At 40.3% G+C, this 19,557-nt stretch overlaps 1 protein-coding gene across 3 annotated transcripts in view; it reads right to left on the reverse strand.

Moving 5' to 3' along the window:
* Positions 1-19,557, reverse strand: part of LOC139958418 (uncharacterized) — a 71,447-nt gene that overhangs the window by 46,822 nt on the left and 5,068 nt on the right. For 2 of the 3 annotated variants that reach the window (XM_071955486.1, XM_071955485.1), the window contains exons 2-5: positions 16,501-16,608; positions 15,302-15,451; positions 14,562-14,606; positions 5,093-5,247 (exon numbers count right to left, since the gene is read on the reverse strand). In XM_071955486.1, the coding sequence (XP_071811587.1) occupies positions 5,093-5,247; positions 14,562-14,606; positions 15,302-15,451; positions 16,501-16,597 (447 nt within the window). In that variant the 5' untranslated portion in view covers positions 16,598-16,608. The remainder of the gene's footprint in view (positions 1-5,092; positions 5,248-14,561; positions 14,607-15,301; positions 15,452-16,500; positions 16,609-19,557) is intronic. The other variant, XM_071955487.1, reaches the window with a different exon arrangement.

The raw sequence follows: 19,557 nt of genomic DNA on the forward strand, positions 1-19,557 counted from the left end.
ATTCTGCAGCTGTGGTGAGGGTCTCCTATGCCAGACGGCACAATCTCTCTGCCCTGGTGCCACCCTGTCTCTTGATGTAGCTACTGTACAGTATGCCACCACCATCGTGTTGTCTGAGAGGATGGTGATTAAAGTGCCCTGTACTTGGGCTTGGGAGGGCTCCAGACAGCCCCAACCCCACAGTCCTGAGAGCGAGGCGAAAGTACATGAAACCTGGTTATCTTTGCAAATAAAGTGTTGGGGCCGATCCTTTGCCCTGCTGACGCCACTGTGGTGCAGGAAAGTGGTTTCTCCGTATATGCTGCTAAAGAAGTCAAGGACAGTGGCCTGTATGATGACCTTGTTAGCGCCTGCAGTACAGCAGCACTCGCAGTACTGCTTGCAGTACCACAGTACTGCTGATGACCCCTTTAGTTATCAACCAGTTGCAATCAGAAAACCTCTGAAGAAAAGTAATGCCTTGATGATGTAGACCTAAGCTGTACCCTGTAGGGAGGTTTAATGGAGGTTCTTTCCATGAAAAATAATATTAATAATAATATTGCGGGTTGAACTGCGCCGGCCTATCTATCGATAACGAAGCCAGAGGCACTAGCAATATTACCCTGGTCAACAGTAACCTGTTAAACAGAGAGAAATCCCTCCTGGATTTAAAGACGCAATGGAGATAAAGTGCCTTGCCCAAGGAAACAACAGAATGATCTGGCCAGGACTAAAACCTGCAAGACTTAGATCACCAGTAAACTGCCTACACCGCTTGACCACAGTGCTCTCCAAAAATTGAGTACTGAATGGATAGTTTGCTTCAGCAGAGTCTTAATCAATGCTACAGCTGCTATGTGGCTTTTACAACTATAGTATATGTATGTATTTGTGTATGTAATTTAGATCATCCTGCAAGTAGGAACTTGTGAAGAAGCCTCATTGGCTTATCAAAGCCGCAAGCTGACCAAAGTCAGTCTCGTACATTCATATTTAATGTCCATGACTATGAATTGTCAACAGCTCTGTAACTGGACAACATACATTAATCTTGGGGTGACTTGAACCGGGGACCTTTTGATTGGAAGGCACCGGGTTTAACCACTGAGCTAACTAAGCTACAGCCCTACTCACCAGGAACAAACTCCCAACAGGGGATGTGTAGGGTGGGTTTGTAGAAATTCCACCTCGTAAATCCTGGCTGTTTAACGGAGTCCAGGGAGTTACTCAGCAAACACAAAGGCGTTACTAAATGTTTAGTCTTTTGCTATGATAGCGTTATTAGAGGCGTAAGAAATATGTTACCGAAACCCTTTAGGGGCTATTATTTCAAAACAATTTCCGTTAAGACATTAATATAACATTAATATAACGTAATATCTCATAGACATCTTATGTCAGCGTTTTATCAACACCACATTTAACGTAATAAACACATATTGAATGTTATGATAATGTACCCGTTACTTCTCAAATCTCTTCCTGTCGAGATGTGTCCATTTCGTAGTGCAGTAAAGGTTTCCAGCTTCCTATTGAAACCACCTAGCGCCTAGGCCAGTCAGACTAGGCCATCAGGTGCTACGAAATGCAACTCTGCTTAAGATGTCGGAACATCGAACATTGTTCATGAAGCGCATGCTGTATGTTCGGTGCGTGTTAGCGCTTGTAACTTGCTGGGGTTGTATCCTACCCCTTTTTCAACTTACTAACGCGTTTGTCTTGGTAATTCACCAAAGAAATAGGGAGAAAGGCTTATTCCATAGGATCGCTCACGTAGTCGATAGCTCGTTGCAGTAAAAGTTGAGCTTACACGTGTCAAGCAGGTGACTGCTTGGCCCCCCCCTCCTCTCTTAACAAATGTGCCACGTTGTACCTTTTTTTCTGGCAGTTTGCCAAGGATCTATGAGGTTATGTTTCCTAGCACTTTGCCAAGTCTCGAGAAAGTTCTCTTCCTGGCAGTTTGCCAAGGTATTAAAGTAAACGGAATACTGTACGGATCATGAGAACCGATTTGAAACCTCTCAGTCTTACGCATTTTAACATGTTCTGGAAGTGGGTTCACCAGTGTTTTAAACGACAGTGTTTTTAAACACCAGTAAGATTTTAACCTAGGCAAATGGCGATGAATTATGATTAGAGAGGAGTATAATTAGCGAGGAGAATATGACTGATGAGTGTCTGCAGGTACTCGATAAATAAACACACATTTGGGATGTGTAGTGGTAGCGGTGTTTTTCCGCAAATGATTCGAACCTGTCGTCGCCGCTCAAGCTGATAGTTCCGGGGGGGGGGGGACACTCCCCCTATTCTGGGAAGCGGGAGTAACCGTCCTCTGTAACCCTGAAATCTAGGGGTCGACCTCGTCGTCTAGGCCGGACAGGTTGACCGACGCTCTGCAAACCAGGTCGTCCTTGCCGGGGAACAAATCAGGTTCCATTCTTTGGTCTGGGATTGATCGTGGTGTCGCGGCCGGGCTGGCCGTGGGTTGCGATCGCTCCTCGGCACCGATGTCTGTGTTCGGTGTCTGGGGATAAGTATTTCTCCCTTTGCCGTGGGAACCTGGCTCGGGGCTGGTTCTCTTTTCGGATTGGGCGCTTGCCCCTGCTACCCCGTTCTGGGGGCCCGGCATTGGTAATCTCGTCGGTTCCCGGCCTCAGGACCGGCCGCGGCTCCGGTTAGGGGGTCTGCGGGCCGGGCTTCTGCACCTGCTACCCCGTTCTGGGGGCCTAGCAGTTGTTAATCTTGTTGTAAATGTTGTTGTAGTTGTAAATGTTATTGTAAATGTCGCAGTTGTAAATGTTGTTACTCTCGTAGGCTCCCGACTTCGGGACCAGTTTTGGATCCTGTTTGGAGATCTGCGGACCGGGCTTCTGCCCCTGCGCCCCCGTTCTCGTCGGGCCCGGGCCCTCCGGAGCCAATCTCTGAGGACCCAGCAGTCGATTGTATAGCTCTGGTTCCCGGCTCCGGGGGCGGTCTCGGATCTGGAGTGAAACCTCGGTTCTGCCTTCCCTTCGAGTCTCGCCGGACCCGGGGTCTCGCCGGACCTGGGGCCTCGCCGGACCCAGGCTCCCGGAGCCCGTCTCTGTGTGCGTACCACGCCGGGTACCACCACGCCGGTACTCCTCGACCCGGACATTCTGTCCTTTCCGGTGGGATTTTTATTTTATTTTATTTTATTTTATTTATTTATTTATTTTTTCTCGCCGGACCCGGGCTCCCGGAGCCTGCTATGGGACCGGCTCCGTTTCAGCGACCCCTCGGTCGTACTCTCTCTCTCGGACCCGAGCTCTCCGTGGCCTGTAGCCCGCGCTCCATGGGTCTCTCTTGCTGAGACCCGGACTGAGACGTTGCCTCTAGCCCGGCCGAGCCGTGCCTCTTCTCAAGAGGTCTTTTCTTGGCGGGAGCCTTGCTCCTGCCCTTCCCTCTGGCCGTAATCAACCGGACGTCGCCGGGACCGTTAGGGGTACTCTTTGCTGCGACCCGGACTGAGACGTTGCCTCTAGCTCGGCCGAGCCGTGCCTCTTCTCAAGAGGTCTTTTCTTGGCAGGAGCCTTGCTCCTGCCCTTCCCTCTGGCCGTAATCAACCGGACGTCGCCGGGACCGTTAGGGGTACTCTTTCTCTCTCTCTCCACCTCTCCTTCGGCCCTCTCCTGGCCACTTTCCTCCACCTCTATCACCACTTCTCCCTCCTCCTCTCTCTCTCTCTCTTGTCTCTCCTATATCTTTTTCTGGGGCACCGATGGCCTAAGGAATCAAGTCCAGCCTGCCCTAAAGCTTGCTTCTTAGACTCGTAAGCCACTGGTCTATCTACTGTAGTGCCACTGGGCTGGCGAAAAATTTATGCAGACCAGGCATGGGTCCCGTCTGGTGTAGGTTCTACACTTAGGACACAAATCGTGTTCGACCCAGGTTCTGCCTGGCCGAAACATCGAGTAGTTAAAAAACTTCAGCTGGTTACGAGACATACTAAAACGCTCGAATTAAGGAAAGACTAACTCTTAAGCTTACGGCAAATGCAAACTAACAAGAGAACGGGAGATAACGGGAGGTACATAACGGTGAGTAGAGATACGTAGCGTAACCTAGCAACGGCAAAATACGAAAAACGCTACGAAGTGGCCTAACAAAATCAACACAAGCTGAAAAAGAACATGAGAGAGCGAAATATAGAAGAAGAAATCGCGAATAGAAATACAATGTAGACATGCTATGAACATGAAAATACAACGACACGCCTATAGCGTGGGGAAGGAAAATGGCGGGAAACCTAGGCAGTTCGCGAAACTGCTACCCCCGCAAAAAACCTAAGGGCGGAAACGCACTAGGAATAAAAACAGTCCCCAAAACCCTCCCTTTCAACAAAAAAGGATACTTATCGGGCTGGAAAGGACTGCAATACTCCTAAGAATCCGAGGAAAGAAACTTCCAAAGATCGCTAAAGAAAACCAAGACGAAATCCAAGGGAAATATATCCACAAGAAATTCACGTGAAGACACTTTTAATGGTAGAATGCGTAGTGAGGAGTGACCGAGGGGGGGGTTCGGTCATAGAGGGCGCACAGTGTTATTATTTTACCAGGACTTTATAGGCACGGTAGAATGAGGTGCTAAGGTTGTGAGGAGACAGGTAAGCGAGGAGCGAAGTAAATCAATGTAATAATTTACAGTAGGACCATGTAGAACTTTGGTTGAAAATATGTAATGCATATCGAAACCTTTAAAAATGCTACAGGTACAGTACACTGCATCATATTGCGGTCTAAGTGTGTACTGTACTTAATTGTATAAATCCTTCTTTAAAAATTTAAATTATTGCAAATAAATGTGTTTCTATTTCAGAGCTTCACATTAACACATGACCAACTACAGTACCAAGGAAGAGTCAAACCAACCGTAGGATGGGTCAATGGTTGTACAGTTCTTTCATTTTATTAAAATATTGCTCATAGTAAAGTACAAAACTTTTGATCTGTTATCATGATCATAACTTTCTTGAGCTGTACCAATTAAAGCAAAAAGTAAATTGTTCTAGATCAAGAGTGCACTTTGGTTGTGAGATGACTGGTAAGCAATGGTTGAAAGTGAAATAAAAAAAAGTGCAATACAGTACCTCTGAAATATACCCCTCTGTAATAGATTGATTGCTATAAAAAGTCCAAGCAGCCCTGTTCAAATTTGCTACGCCGAACACAGAGTTTCTTGGAAGATCGCACTTCTCCAAAATGCTGTTCAAATGCATTTCTGTGTCCAGGCATGTAGCATTAGCTGTAAAATAACAACAAGAAAAAACAAATAAGTCCAGCTTAAAAAAAATGCAAGAACCAGACACCTTGAAATTGGCCACTCAACCAAAACAGCCCTAAAAACCCCTCTAATAAGAAGAGAAGGATACTTATCGGGCTGCAAACAACTTCAAACTCTTCCAAAAACAGTGGACGAGTTATGACAAGCAGAAAATATGTAGTACTGTACAGTACCACTCCGACTAATTACAAGGAGTAATTTGTAGTACTGTACCACTCTGAGTAATTACAAGGAGTAAATTTGTAGTACTGTACCACTCCGAGTAGTTACAAGGAGTAATATGTAGTACTGTACCACTCTGAGTAATTACAAGGAGTAACATGTACTGTAGTACTGTACCACTGAGTAATTACAAGGAGTAATATGTACAGTACAGTAGTACTGTACCACTCCGAGTAATTACAAGGAGTAATATGTAGTACTGTACCACTCTGAGTAATTACAAGGAGTAAATTTGTAGTACTGTACCACTTTGAGTAGTTACAAGGAGTAAATATGTAGTACTGTACCGTTCCGAGTAATTACAAGGAGTAATATTACTGTACCACTCCGAGTAATTGCAAGGAGTAATAGTACTGTACCACTCTAAGTAATTACAAGGCGTAAATACTTACTGTACCACTCCGAATAATTATCGGGTCCATTTTGCTTAAAACTGTGAGGTTCATGATCAAGGGGGATTTTCTCTAGTAATATACTGAAAAATACTGTCCTTACCATACAACTTGCTAAATGACTTTTGGTTTTGGCAGATTAATGTGCACTCAATGAGTATTCCATACCCATGGAGTGTTATGGTTATGAATTATGGTTATGAACAGAATTACTCACAAACACACACACTCCCCCCCCCCCCCTCCACCAATCCTTTTTGAAATCTTCACTTTTCCTTCAGTATACTGTACATATGACAATATCTTATTCTTTTCCCCAAGCCCCCTTAAATTTGATACACAACCCCAAGGCTGTAATACCCTAGCTGCCCAACTTCTCCTAAAATCTAGCCATACCAAATACATTGTTCTTGGATAGTGCGCAGTATGAGTCATTGACTCATGGTGACTCATTGACTAACCTGGTAGGTCACATCTGTCACAATGCACTTTTTAGAAAAAACCGATGACGTGCTCTTGAAATGCTGAACACAAAAATGACAATTTGTCAGAACCATACCCTCACAACAAAGACTTAAGGGATTCAATTTCCAAAGCCAACATATCAGGTTTTTTTTTTCTCTCGTAAAACTTTACTTGATACATGTATCCAGCATAGTCTCTACTGACCATCCATAAATTTTTAACATGTGGGCAGTTCCACGGTAACATCTTGACAGGCATGACTGTACACGATACACATGTGCATACATATGGGTCATACTCTGCCAATTTCAATCATTTTTAAACAAAATTTCACTTCTGAAATAAAATGGTTTTTCCAAAATTTGAATGTTTATAAACTGTGTCAAACGCCCGGGCAAAGTTTGAGGGTCGTCCGAGACGACCAAATGTCTGTTGTGACAACAAAGTCATCTTTGGAGGTTGTCGGGCACTCCGGCGGGCAAATAGTTTACCTCAAATTTGGATTAAATTGTCACTAAATACTGTACCACCAAACAGGTCAAAGGATTAATCGGTATCACCCCAAGCTACTGTACATGCTATACAAAAATATAGAAATATAGAAAATTATATATATTTTTCTTCAGACAACCAAAGAATAAAGTCTGGTTATCTGATGGACAACCAGAAGATGGCCTTAAAAGTTTGCTCCTGAATGCAATGTAGCGATATAACTTTCTCGATAGATATCGCAATGTATACACAGTAATACTGTAGTAGTGTGTCAAGGTCTTAACATTCAGAATAACATACAGTACTACTGTAGAGCTGCAAAGTTAAGCAGACCCTTTCAATTCTAGTATTATATGCCTTGCAAAGTACAGAACGAGAACAAAATTTCGCTGCTGCTTCTGCTACAGTATGGCAGGTCACTGTGAATGGTTAAAGTTGGTTTCGATTCAAAGTCTATGGTAAAGTGTACATAACATTCAATAAACTGACACGCACACTGTACATTGATGAATGTACAACCTGAGCATAATTTGATATTAGAATGACATTCTGCAATTAGATAAAACCAGGTCAGATCTGTAGTCTTGCACTTTTTAGCGGACGGAAACAACAAAAAAACACCTCATGTTCTTGAACAAAGTATCAGAATCATATACCATCACAACAAAGACCTACAAAGGGATTCAATTTCAACGCTGGCATATTACCTTTCCTATTCTCTTGTAAAACTTAAATACTTGATACATGCAGCATACAAGTCTCTATATATTGACCATCCTATGTACATGCACCGTATTATACAGTATGTGTACTACAGTATTATGTATACTGTATTAATTGGGAGGTGGTGCTATCCAAAAAAGAGTTCTGTTGCAAAATTCTCGGAAACTATTTAATGTACTGTACCACCAACTAAATTGAATATGATAACAACTTCATTTTAAGAAGTACAGACTGTATAAATCATATCAAAGTTATCGTCTTAACTACTACAGTATATTTTAATGTGTGGTATGACTCAAGATCATCCTCTAATTTGCATATCTACTGTACTGTATCATAATTTACACTGTTTTCATGTTCTGCGAACATTAAATGTTCCTGAGCTTTGCTAGCATTTAGTAGTTTTCACATGCATCCATCAACTAATTTAACAGATCTATCTTAAACAATATATTTAACAAAAGAAGTTTCATTCCAGATCTAACAATTGGAAGACAGTTTGTTTAGGAAAAAGAAACCAATCTACTGTAGCTCTACTGTACATGCATAAATACTGTGTTTACGTATACTTGCACCTGAGAGCCGATTAGCACCAAATTTGTGAAATTGGGTGCAGTAATGATGATGGTGCAAAATCTGCATGGTGTTGATGCATGCACCATACTCCATTACTGTACTTCTTTTAGATGAGTTAACTAAGTAACTTGATGTGCACTGCTGCAAGAAACCCTGTCAAATTAGCAGCCTGCCAACAGAATCCGATCCAATACCCGCTGTTCATTTCCATTAACGAGCACAGTAAGTGCCAATGTATCATCCAGTTGCCGTTTTGTAGAGAATTATAGACAAATGTACTGTAATTAGCAAACTGTGCCCTTTTGCTAAATCATTAAGTGTTAACAGTGTACCATAATCAAGAAATGTATGGCTTGATTGCACAAAAATCCTCAAAATACTGGAAATTGTGGTACACCGTACATTGGAATGTACAAATGCCAGTAGTAATGATCATTTTGTGGTTTTCCCCCTTCAGTCATAAGTCACATCCACCCACTGCTCTTAGAAATCTATCCTCCTTTCTCCACCCCCACCCCCCACCCCCCCAACCCAAGTTTGAGCCCTATCCCAATCCTCTGACTGTCCTACTAGAAGTTTAGTAGTCACTTGTGACTCAAATCTATCTTCAAATTTCCCAAGTTCTGCCCTTCAAAGTCTCTGTCTCCCTCAGCAACCCACCCATGCTACAGTAGCTTCAAACCTCTGCAGTTACCTCTGCCTACTGTATCTTACTGGACCACCAGTGCCTAAATGTTGGCACATTACTGTAGAGCCCTCTAGCATGGGCGGCGATCCTGGGGGGGAAGGGGGGATATATCCCCCCATGAAAATGGGTGGAGGAGATGTAATACACCATATCCCCCCCACCAAATGCCAGGGATAAGAGTATTTTCATGCCTACATTTATGCATCATCGTGAATGTACTGCTCTTTTTTAGCTTCATTTCTCGCCTACCATAAATGCAGTGCGATCTTTTCAAATAAACCGTCTTTATCTTTATCACGGTATTGATATAGTACATATATGCACCCTCATAGTATTCATATAGGCCCTATAGTAGGCCTACACACGTACATGTTCTCTCGGACAGCTGAGAATCTCATGTTACCAGGGTAATGCTTAATACACGTTTCACCTGAATGCCCTAGCAATCGGTACCTAGGAATGTAACTATGTGTAATTGTGTATTGCATGTGTATAGGCCTATAATAGCCTGCATGAGGCCATTTTCTTCATCGAATAATATAAAAGAGCTCTCGAACATTCTAACGTAGCGCCTGAAACAAGATTGACAGGGGCAATTTTCCCAAAATAACACCCGAAATTAAAAAAAAAGTATTTTGGATCCTGATTATGAGATATTTCGGACATGATATCCCTATTTTAAAGTTGGGTATATGCCGCTTGCAAACCTTGGGAAGTGCCGTTTCCGGCCATCTAGAGGGTTTGTAAATCCCCAAATTTTCTTGTACGCTTCGCGCCAACTCATGGTGGCGCTACGCTTAGATAGTCAACAAGGTCATATCCCCCCCACTCGGAAGTACGGATCGCCACCCATGCCCTCTAGAAACTACTGTGATATTTGTGTGGATGTGGTACATATAGGAACAAAGTAAAGATAATGTTGTCAGCACTGAGACAGTTTGGTGAGGTTGTCAATTACTGGCCCCTTCACTATACTGTATATATCCCAATATATGACCCCTACCATAGAAACTGCCAAGAGATGAGCTATAGCCTAAGCTGCCCCACCCACCGATCTATCCCCTTCCCCTACTTCCTCTTCCTTCATCCTGACATGCCCCTCCACTCCCTCCTGACATGCCCATCCACTTCCTCCTGACATGCCCCTCCACTCCCTCCTGACATGCCCCTCCACTCCCTCCTGACATGCACCTCCACTCCCTCCTGACATGCCCCTCCACTCCCTCCTGACATGCCCCTCCACTTCCTCCTGACATGCCCCTTCACTCCCTCCTGACATGCCCCTCCACTCCCTCCTGACATGCCCCTCCACTCCCTCCTGACATGCCCCTCCACTTTCTAATGTACAGAGAAGCTGTCCATTTCATACTTGTTTAAATATAAACATATATAGTCTGATAAAATCTGCAGGGCTTTTTATTGCAAAATCAATGTAAGCCTGGGAGAACTTGTTTACCTGCAGTGACATTCCAAAAGAATAACAAACCCTTGCCCTCTTTGCTTTTTTTCAGACAAACACGCTTTCATAATTCCATTATTGCACCAATTGTTGCTGCAGGAAGAGTTTATTTTTTTATTTTATTTTTTTTCTCTATGGGAAAGTGTGAGAAATATTGTAAAACTCCTTAATAATCACCCATCAGTCAGCTACGAAATGTGGCAACATATTTTCACTTTCCTTCAGTGGGAACACAATGCCATAAACTTTGACCTTTTAAACTGACCCATCACAAAAGTTTGAAAGTGTTCATCTTAAAGGCACTGTGCTTCATATAATGCAAAGTGTTTGCTATGAACTGCTGGGGGGTCAAAATGCAGCAGGTACAGTAATTTAAAACAAGGGCTCATATGTATATAGTAGGCATGTAATGAGTTTATATTAATATGCAAATTTGAATGGCATTTAATATTGATCATAACTGTGCAAATACTGTATGAACCCGGTACAAAATTGGCAGTAATTAATATGCATATTCTATCAACCACGTGAGCATTACAAGTTTTATGCACTTCCAATTTATTATGCCATCCAGCGAAAGAAATAAACCAAAGAAACTCAGTGAGATGTCTAAAGCATCAGAAAAATGTGCTCGCATCTGTCATGAATATTAATAAACCTGACCTCTGAGGTCAGATTGAGAGACCATAAAATATGACTAACATATCACAGCATCGACCAGATGTAAAGGCACAAATTATTTTATGTAAGATAAAACTAAAAACAGCTATATAGCATACATGTAAGCTTTTAATCGTTCTGCATCAATAAATATGCCCGCAGGGTAGAAGCTTGTGTACAAACGAGGTAGTACTATACAGTGTTTGAATTGAGACTGCTGATTGAAAAATAGCTACATAGTGTCTGGGACACATCAACAGTGTTCGACTTATGGCCAAAAAATTACATAGCAACAAATTTCGACAATTGCTATACAATATTTTTGTTGCATAGCAGTTCCCCAATATTGAATAGCAGTTTTGAAATTACCACAAAACGGACCAAATTTTGGCGATCAATGTATTAACTAGAAAATGTTTGTTTATTATTATTATTTATACTAGTGTTGCTACGATAATCGTTTTCAATATCGGTATCGGCCGATATTTGCAATATCGGCAGCATATCGGTATCGGTAAAATTTTGCCTAATTGCCGATAACAGCAAACCGATATTGAACTTTTCTTTTTAACAGCAGAGCTACCTGTACTTATTTATACTTGCAATGATTTGTTAATCTGCCCAAGACGATCCATTTCTTTAGCGTCAGTTAAACCATGGAGGTAAAAACAGATTCATTTTCGATTAATATCCATGGAAACCTGACTCTCTGTAACATCTAAAAACACATCTAAGGCGTGCGAATATAACCAATGACCTTTGTGAACCTTGGCCTACACACAGCATTAGTGCAGCATATATACACTGTACTAACCATTCATTTCCTCAAAGGCCTCCGTGAAAACCTTGAACATGATGCATACAGTAACTGCACAGTTCAGCAGTGTTGGAAAACCTTGTTCAATTTCCCGCGAACACACTGCCAATTTCCCGCCGGTGTTTGCCTGCCTAGCACGCGTAACGTGCGAGCATAAAGGCGTAGTGTCTTAGGGCTATGGAGGGGTCATGGGGTAGAACCCCTCGTGGGGATCCTGGGGGCGAAAGCCCCCGAAAATTATTGTCATTTTTTGCGATGTCTGGCGATGAAAAAAATCGCAGTTAAGGATGCAAAATACTGACAACTTTTTTTATTTAAATTGTCACGAAACTGATGAAAATATTAAAATGACAAGTTAAAGTACAGTGTAGCTATATTATGTTATAAAATGAAAAGAGATTTAATCTGTCTTTCAATCTTTAAAAAGTGCAACTTACAAAACTTCCGATATTATGAAACAAACAGCGTTCAGCAAAGCCCCGTTTCTAGACTGCCTGCCTAACAATGAATAGCGTGCACTATGCGTACATTTTTACAACTGCAGTGTTTAACCCTATACCCAACTACTGTACCACAGTACATGTGCTGCGAATTTGCCCAGGTACCTTCCCAACAACTGTGAGCTCATCCCCTGTGTAACACCTGTTTGTTAACATTTTTTTGGCACGTTGCCAGGGAACCTTTTAGTTACGTGAGATCCGTAACCGCCGAGGTGGTTCGGCTATTTGCTTTACACTTAACTATGGTAGGATATTATTTTTTCAGGTTTTTTTTTTCGCTATACGGTCAAGTGAATAAGTTGTACATTGAGTATAAACTCAATAAATTATAACTTCTACATTGTGATCGACAGTTCGTAAGTTAAGGTTTGAGTGTTTGCTCCCAAATCTGACTAGGAATTTGTATCGCACAAATCGGCACAATGTGCGATGCTGATTTGGAAATGTCTCGCAAGTTTGTCGTTTTGGATCGCATTTTACAATGCGATACCGGAAAAATCGAACACTGCACATCAAGTCTACAAGCTGATGATAGTTGCCAGACAATTCAAGCAGAAGGTCAAATTATTAGAGAAAAATATATATAGCAACAAAAAAACCTTGGTGATGTTCAGTACAGTAAATTCAAAACCTCATTCAGGAAACACAATTCAAAATTTTGAGCAAAATTGGTGAACTTAGTTCCTGCCATTTAAACGCCTGACGCAGTACTTAAACAATACAGAAGTATTGTTGATGGCATAATGCTTTCACAAAATTTTCGAAAAATAAAACAAATCAAAACGTTTTCAGCATTACTAGTAACTATTTCCAAGCTGTATTTTAAACACATGGCATATATGGCTATATATAGTACTGTAGATGACACGATGTGTTTGCATTATTGGGAATTTTGAATTTGCTTGTACAGTATTTTGGGTCATGTACTTTAATTGAGACTTTCAACATTCACACAACATGTACGGCTTGTCCTGACTGCAAATAGCATTTCTACATTAATATAAGGGTTTGGAAATGCATACAGTACAGTAGTCTTCTGTGGGTTCCATAACTTCCAAATTAGTATTGCAGATGCTAAAAATTCAGTAGGACTGACTTACATTTCAGGTTCATATACAGTATATACGGCTCTTTCAAACCCTACCTACGTAAAGTCTTAGTGTCAAAAAAGATGATTTAAACGCATCAAGATTGGTATCTTTTACTGGTGGCTTTCATCAAATGGATTTCATTACGCAGCTCAAAAGATCATCGCTATAATGTTTGGCCCCAAATTAACAGCATTCTCATGCAAAATTTTCCTTAAAGCTTTACAAGGTATTTTGTCTGGTGGTTCTGAAGCTCAAAAATTATTTCCAGACATTCAAGGGATGTTAAAATTACACAATTAAGAGTCTCAGATAAAAAATTAAATTAAAAAAATACCTTTAGAGTGGTGCCAATAAAATGCTGTTTTAATCTGGAGAATTGTGACCATTACTTGACTTCTCTAGCATATTTCAGGTCAATATTTCAATGGCCTTTTAAGGAAGTTTAGAACCTGCCTTCCAGAAATTTAATTTGAAATACAATTCACAATGATTTAATCTGTGCTTGAAATCAACATATATATTTGATTAATTGCATGGGACCACCATCACATGTAATTCAAGAACTCTCTCATTATTTTGACACCAAAAGCACACTTTATATTTAAGTGCTCAACTGGTATCCAACTTTAGCTAGCAGTCCCGAGAGAAAGACAGCTCATATCCTATACCACAAAATATGGACGCTAAGAACTCAAGCATGAAGGAACCATTGCCAGAGACCTGTGTACTGCAACAAGTCATTACATTTTAAGGTTGATCCAAGTCAGCTGCTGAATTTTCAACTTGAGAGGGGTCAGTCATGGAGGACTAGAGTCTCAACTGGGCAACAACTTTGCCAAACTGTTCAAGTCACTTCACTTTTAAAATTTGGTTTGTTGATAGGGGTGGGGTGGGGGGTCATGACTGGTTATAATGTCACTGATCATCGCTACACTTTCCTAGTTCATACATGATACAGCTGTTATGACAGGTACAACAGAAAGATATAAACTGTCACTTTCAAGGTTCACCTTTAACAGAAATGACATGCTCAGATCTATGAGCATTTTCAAACAAAATATACAACTTTGTCATGGCACTCTTGTATGTGTGAGTGGAGAGGTAAGGGGGGGGGGGTGGGTATTGCATTTCTGTATCATGCAGTGTCCTACATGTATACATGTCTGAGATATGCATTTCTTAAGTCATACTTTTGATCTTGGTAGCTCTGCAGCTGCACTCAAAGAAACCGTTTCCTAGAAAGGGAAAAAACAAAATTGACATGAATTCACATCATTTCATGTAGTACAGTAGAGATCCTTGTGATTTAGTCTTTCCCAAAATCTAACAAGAGCTTTAATCATTTTCTTTGTGGTGGGGGGGGGGGGAATTATGCATTAAAGCTGAATTTTAAATTGTATTCCCTACCATAGATCTGGTGACGCAAAGCTTGCATTAACAACAGAGAATACTGCACATATTGCCAGGTACATTAATACAAAAATCTGTCCACCCCTTTCCTCCTCCCCACCCCCCACCTAAAACAGAAAGCATAAATTACATGTTAACACATTGTATGTTCAGTAGTCTAAACCATCCAGGTTGTTTCTAATTTAATTTGGCAGCTCAATATCTCTTTTACGATAAGTATGCACTCATAAGTAAACGTTGATCCTGACGTTTTGACGGCCTGCAGGCTAGTGTACGCAACTCTTACTGCCCAAAACTAACAGTCTCTAAAGCATTTCAAGTTTAATACAGTGTCTTTCGCATTCAGCTTTCACTTGATTAATGCAATACAATTCTTTTGGAATCTGAATGTACGTAATGTATGCATGAGTTGGTCACCGTCATTGTACTAGCCGAGGTGAACAACCTTTTCAAATCTGTTATCAATATTAGATTCCCTTTCACACAAACAAATGAAAAACAGTCCTGTAAGAAAACTGACCTTGACATCCGAGCTCATCTTCCCCTGTACCACAGTCATCGAAGTAGTCACACCGGTACTTTCGTGAAATACAAAAACCTGTTGACGCACAAAGGAATCCCTCACCGAAATCGGGAAGGTAACAGCTTGTGGGGTCTCCTAATACTGGTACTGTAAAGTACAAAATTTGAAAATGACAAAGAAAAAAGGAAAAAAGTAGTAATAAAAGATTTTAAAAGAACAAGATGAGTCCACAAGGGAAAACCAACAGGTTCACGATAGAGCAATAACCATACGTTACAGATGTATTGTACTAACAGTTCTAAGCATAAACCTTCTAACAAGAGTAATGAAAGTATTTGTTAATGATTTTGCTTCAAACAATTGATAAGTATCTGGTAAATATAGTCAACATATAATTGTATTCACTAATTTAAACTTGTAAGATTTCTCTTCACACTATTTATTTATTTAATGCCATAATGGAGAGAGGCTCATTTTTGCACTTTTGCCCTACAGTGCCCTGCAGGGATTATAAAAAATAAACTGCTTTTAAAACGCTTCCTGTAAAATGAAAAGTTTTTAATAGCAGTTTGTGGTTCCATAATGTATTTTGCTCATGTGTTCATACTTGTACAACAAAATGAGAAGTAATGGGTATACGTACATCCTGAACTGTTTACAATAACCTGTGTTACAAGAGATATTGAATACATGGGTGAGAATTTACAGTTCCAGGACCTCAAGGGGTCATTTTCTATCAAAACTGATGACTGCTTTAACAGGCTTTTTCAGAAAAACCAGGACAGACCTTCCGCATAGTGAACAGGAAACCATTTGGCATATCTCTCTGATCATGTAAATACCATACTTGTTGTGATCATGTATCAACAATTAGCCTTTTCGTCTTTTTCATTCGGAGGGAAGAAGAAGCGGAGGTGCTTTTGATGTTTATATGTTTTTTGCTTTGAACAAGCTTTATGTTGCAAAAATGTTGCTTAAATATGGTTGAGCACTACTAAAAAGTGTAAGTAATATGCAATAGTTTAATCTCCCCCCCATGATCCTCAGTGATCCCCCAGTGATCCCCATTGATCCCCCAGTGATCAGAGGTGGATGTTTGGCATATCATCGGTCCATTCAGTCCCTGGAACTTGCTGATTTTTCACACTTTTAAAGTACAGTAGTAGAAGTAGTAGTACAATAAAACTTGTTCTTACCTGTGGTGGTTGAGGTCTGTGCATATGTCAAAGAGATGCACACTGTCAGAGCTACACATGCTCTGAGGACCCAACTGAAATACATCTGTCCCGTCATTGGGATAGATCCTGAACAGGACAAAAGAGGTTAAATGGTTAGGTTGAAGTAAGGCTTTCAGACCTGGCAAACCATCCCTCCACCCATCCCCCCTCCTCCCCCCCCCCCCAAAAAAAAAGGTGTAAAACTTAAGTTTCCACAGAAAAGCATCAACATTGGTGTCAGGAACCTGGAGATTTTTATACTGGAACACATTTTTGATATTGGAATACACTTGCATAGAGCAAACTGGGCATTTTCAATGCTTTTAAGAATTGCTTTATTATATTGAGAAGAAAATCTGAGATTCAAGCTACTGTACCATAGTGGCCAACTGTGAAGTACACTGCACATGTACAGTAAGATTTTAGTCAGTGAATTTTGTAGCAGCTAAGTCTGTAGTGCAAAATTGGTGAAAATCGATTAAAATATTAAAGCTACTGTACTTTAAGCCTTCTTGATGTGGACAGGGAATGCAAAGATTAGCATTGAAATTTCTGTACAAAAGAGTAGAGCAAACAGAGATATACTAAGAGTAGAGCAAACAGAGTAGAACAAACAAATAAATACTGTCTGTACAGTTTATGACACAGTAAGTAATACTTATTGTACCTGTATATGGATAAAATAAACATTGCTCATAGAAACACAATTGACTCAATGGGTCAGATCCAAAACCTGTCAACCTCAGGGCTAAAATTTAGATGATCATAGTTATCAATTTTGATAGGTTTGTCCAAAAGAAGAACAATTTAAGCTTGCTTGGCAAAAAAATTAAATTTGTATGTTTTTTTGTTAACGAGTACTGCTTAATTATATCAACAATGCACTTAAACCAGCGTTATGGACGGAAACAGCAATTTGTGCCACTGAACTGCAAGGAATGATGGAATTCACAGGAATCTGCACCTGAATAATTGTTTATGGTACTGATCTCTCCAAAATAGTTTTTGGAAAAATTAAGTAGGGCATCCCTAATTAAGATGCTAATCGAGAAGAAAATCATTAATTCCGTCCATAACACTACCTGGTGTCATTAATCTCCTGGCAATTTTAAAGTTCACTTCAGTGATAAAATTTGCATGTAATCTTCTGAAGGTTATCAATGCCATTAAGGATGAAGTGAAAAATTACCAGATTCCTGCATATTGATAAGCTGGGGTTCAATGAAACATCTGTGTTATGGATGGAATTAGGAAAACGTTATGGACGGAATGTGAATGTTATGGATGGAAATTACTTTCTTTGGAAAAACTATGCAGAATGTTTTTTATTAAGTTAAATCAAAGCCATCAAATGTGAATGAATGTTATTTAGGATGGAAAACCTTTTTTTACATGTACATTACAGTATTTTTCTAGGCTTTCAGGTGATGTTTTCCCTAATTTAAAAAAAAAAAAGAAAAGAAGAAATTTCTGTAAAAATCCCAAACTTTGAGGATTTTTCATTTCAAACTAAGGCAAAACACCCTCCTGAAATTTTTTGTACAAACAGGGTGGTACTATATCTCTTCCAGAAAAAATTATCAGATTTTTCAACATTACGCATTTTGAGTTATTGGCTGTCAAAGACGACCTCTTTTGTACATCGGAGCAGCTTAGCAACTTCTTAAATTATTATTGAGAACAGCTAGAACCCTGAAATTTGTTTAGGGGTAAGAACTTTATACTTATAGTTGAAGTATAAAACCCTGACAGCTCTAACATGGTTACTTTGGTAAAAAATTGGCATCAAAACTCCTACCTCATGCTGAATCGCAGCATGAAATAGCAACTTTACAGTAGCACAACTTGCAAACATATCATAGGAAAACATTGTAATCATTATTTTGTAATGTTTGTACCAGACATAATAACCTCTGAAAGAATCAAGTACCCTGAAGCAATGGTTTAGGAGCAATTCATCACTAAAATTAGCACATTTTTTAGTGAAAAGTACAAAAATCGTAATTTTTGACACTAGTGGACCTAACTCCACAAGACAATATTTTTGTAGCCTAATTTTTTATTTTCCTATTCTATGGGATAGACTCTATAGGCATCTGTAATAGAAAGGTAGTAGAATGGTTAATTGCTGAGAAATGAGACCTCAAAAGTCAAGAAAATGCCATGGTGGCGACAAATTGCGGAATTTCAAAGTCTGATAAATCGGCTGGAAATGCAACTGAAATTTTCAGAATATGCTTATTTCATGATGGTCCAATCATACAAAAAATTTGGGAATTTTTGGAGAGGGTGCAGCAACAGCCATTCTTGATTTGACACGAAATGACCCTTATAAATCCAAGTTGTCATCCTTATGCAACATGGTTTTTGTGTATGAAGGAGACTGGTGGTTGGAAAAGGTGGACCAAATATCAGTTGACAGTTATGATGTCTATGTCTCCTTCCTACACCCTAAGGGCCCTACCAATACTTTCTTCTGGCCATCACCTGAGACAAATATCCCACTAGGAATGATCATGGGGAAACTAGAACAGCCTGTCCTCCTAATTTCAAGTAGCAAAGTGGGAATTGCAACAAAGGTGGTTGAATATATTAGGGACAAGTTTCAAAGAGATTGTGAGCCGTGATGGTTACGAAAAATTTTGACAAATATGAATCGATGTATTTTGTTGAGATTGAAAAGTCTATTTCAAATTTTCATGACTGTTCAACCATACAGGCCTCCCATGTCCACAGTTTTATTTGCATGTGTTGTTTTCTTTCATACAAGCTTTGCAGACTGGTGAAACTTTGATTGCATTGGCATTGTTTGAAGGAGGTGAAGCCACAAAAGTGAAAAAAACAAATGGGAAAAGTACTGACAGCCTCTGCTTATAGTGCTGAAAGCCACCTGATGAGTACCTTCAGCAAGAGTGAAACTTTTCATGTGCTGTAGCAATTCATTTCAGGCTAATTCAATACTTTCCGTCCATAACATTCCGTCCATAACAATTCCTATTTCAGGACTAGCTCTTTCCCTTCTTATAATAAATTCAA

Source organism: Apostichopus japonicus, chromosome 18 (genome assembly GCF_037975245.1).
Source record: "Apostichopus japonicus isolate 1M-3 chromosome 18, ASM3797524v1, whole genome shotgun sequence".
In the NCBI taxonomy this organism is placed as follows: Eukaryota; Metazoa; Echinodermata; class Holothuroidea; order Aspidochirotida; family Stichopodidae; genus Apostichopus; species Apostichopus japonicus.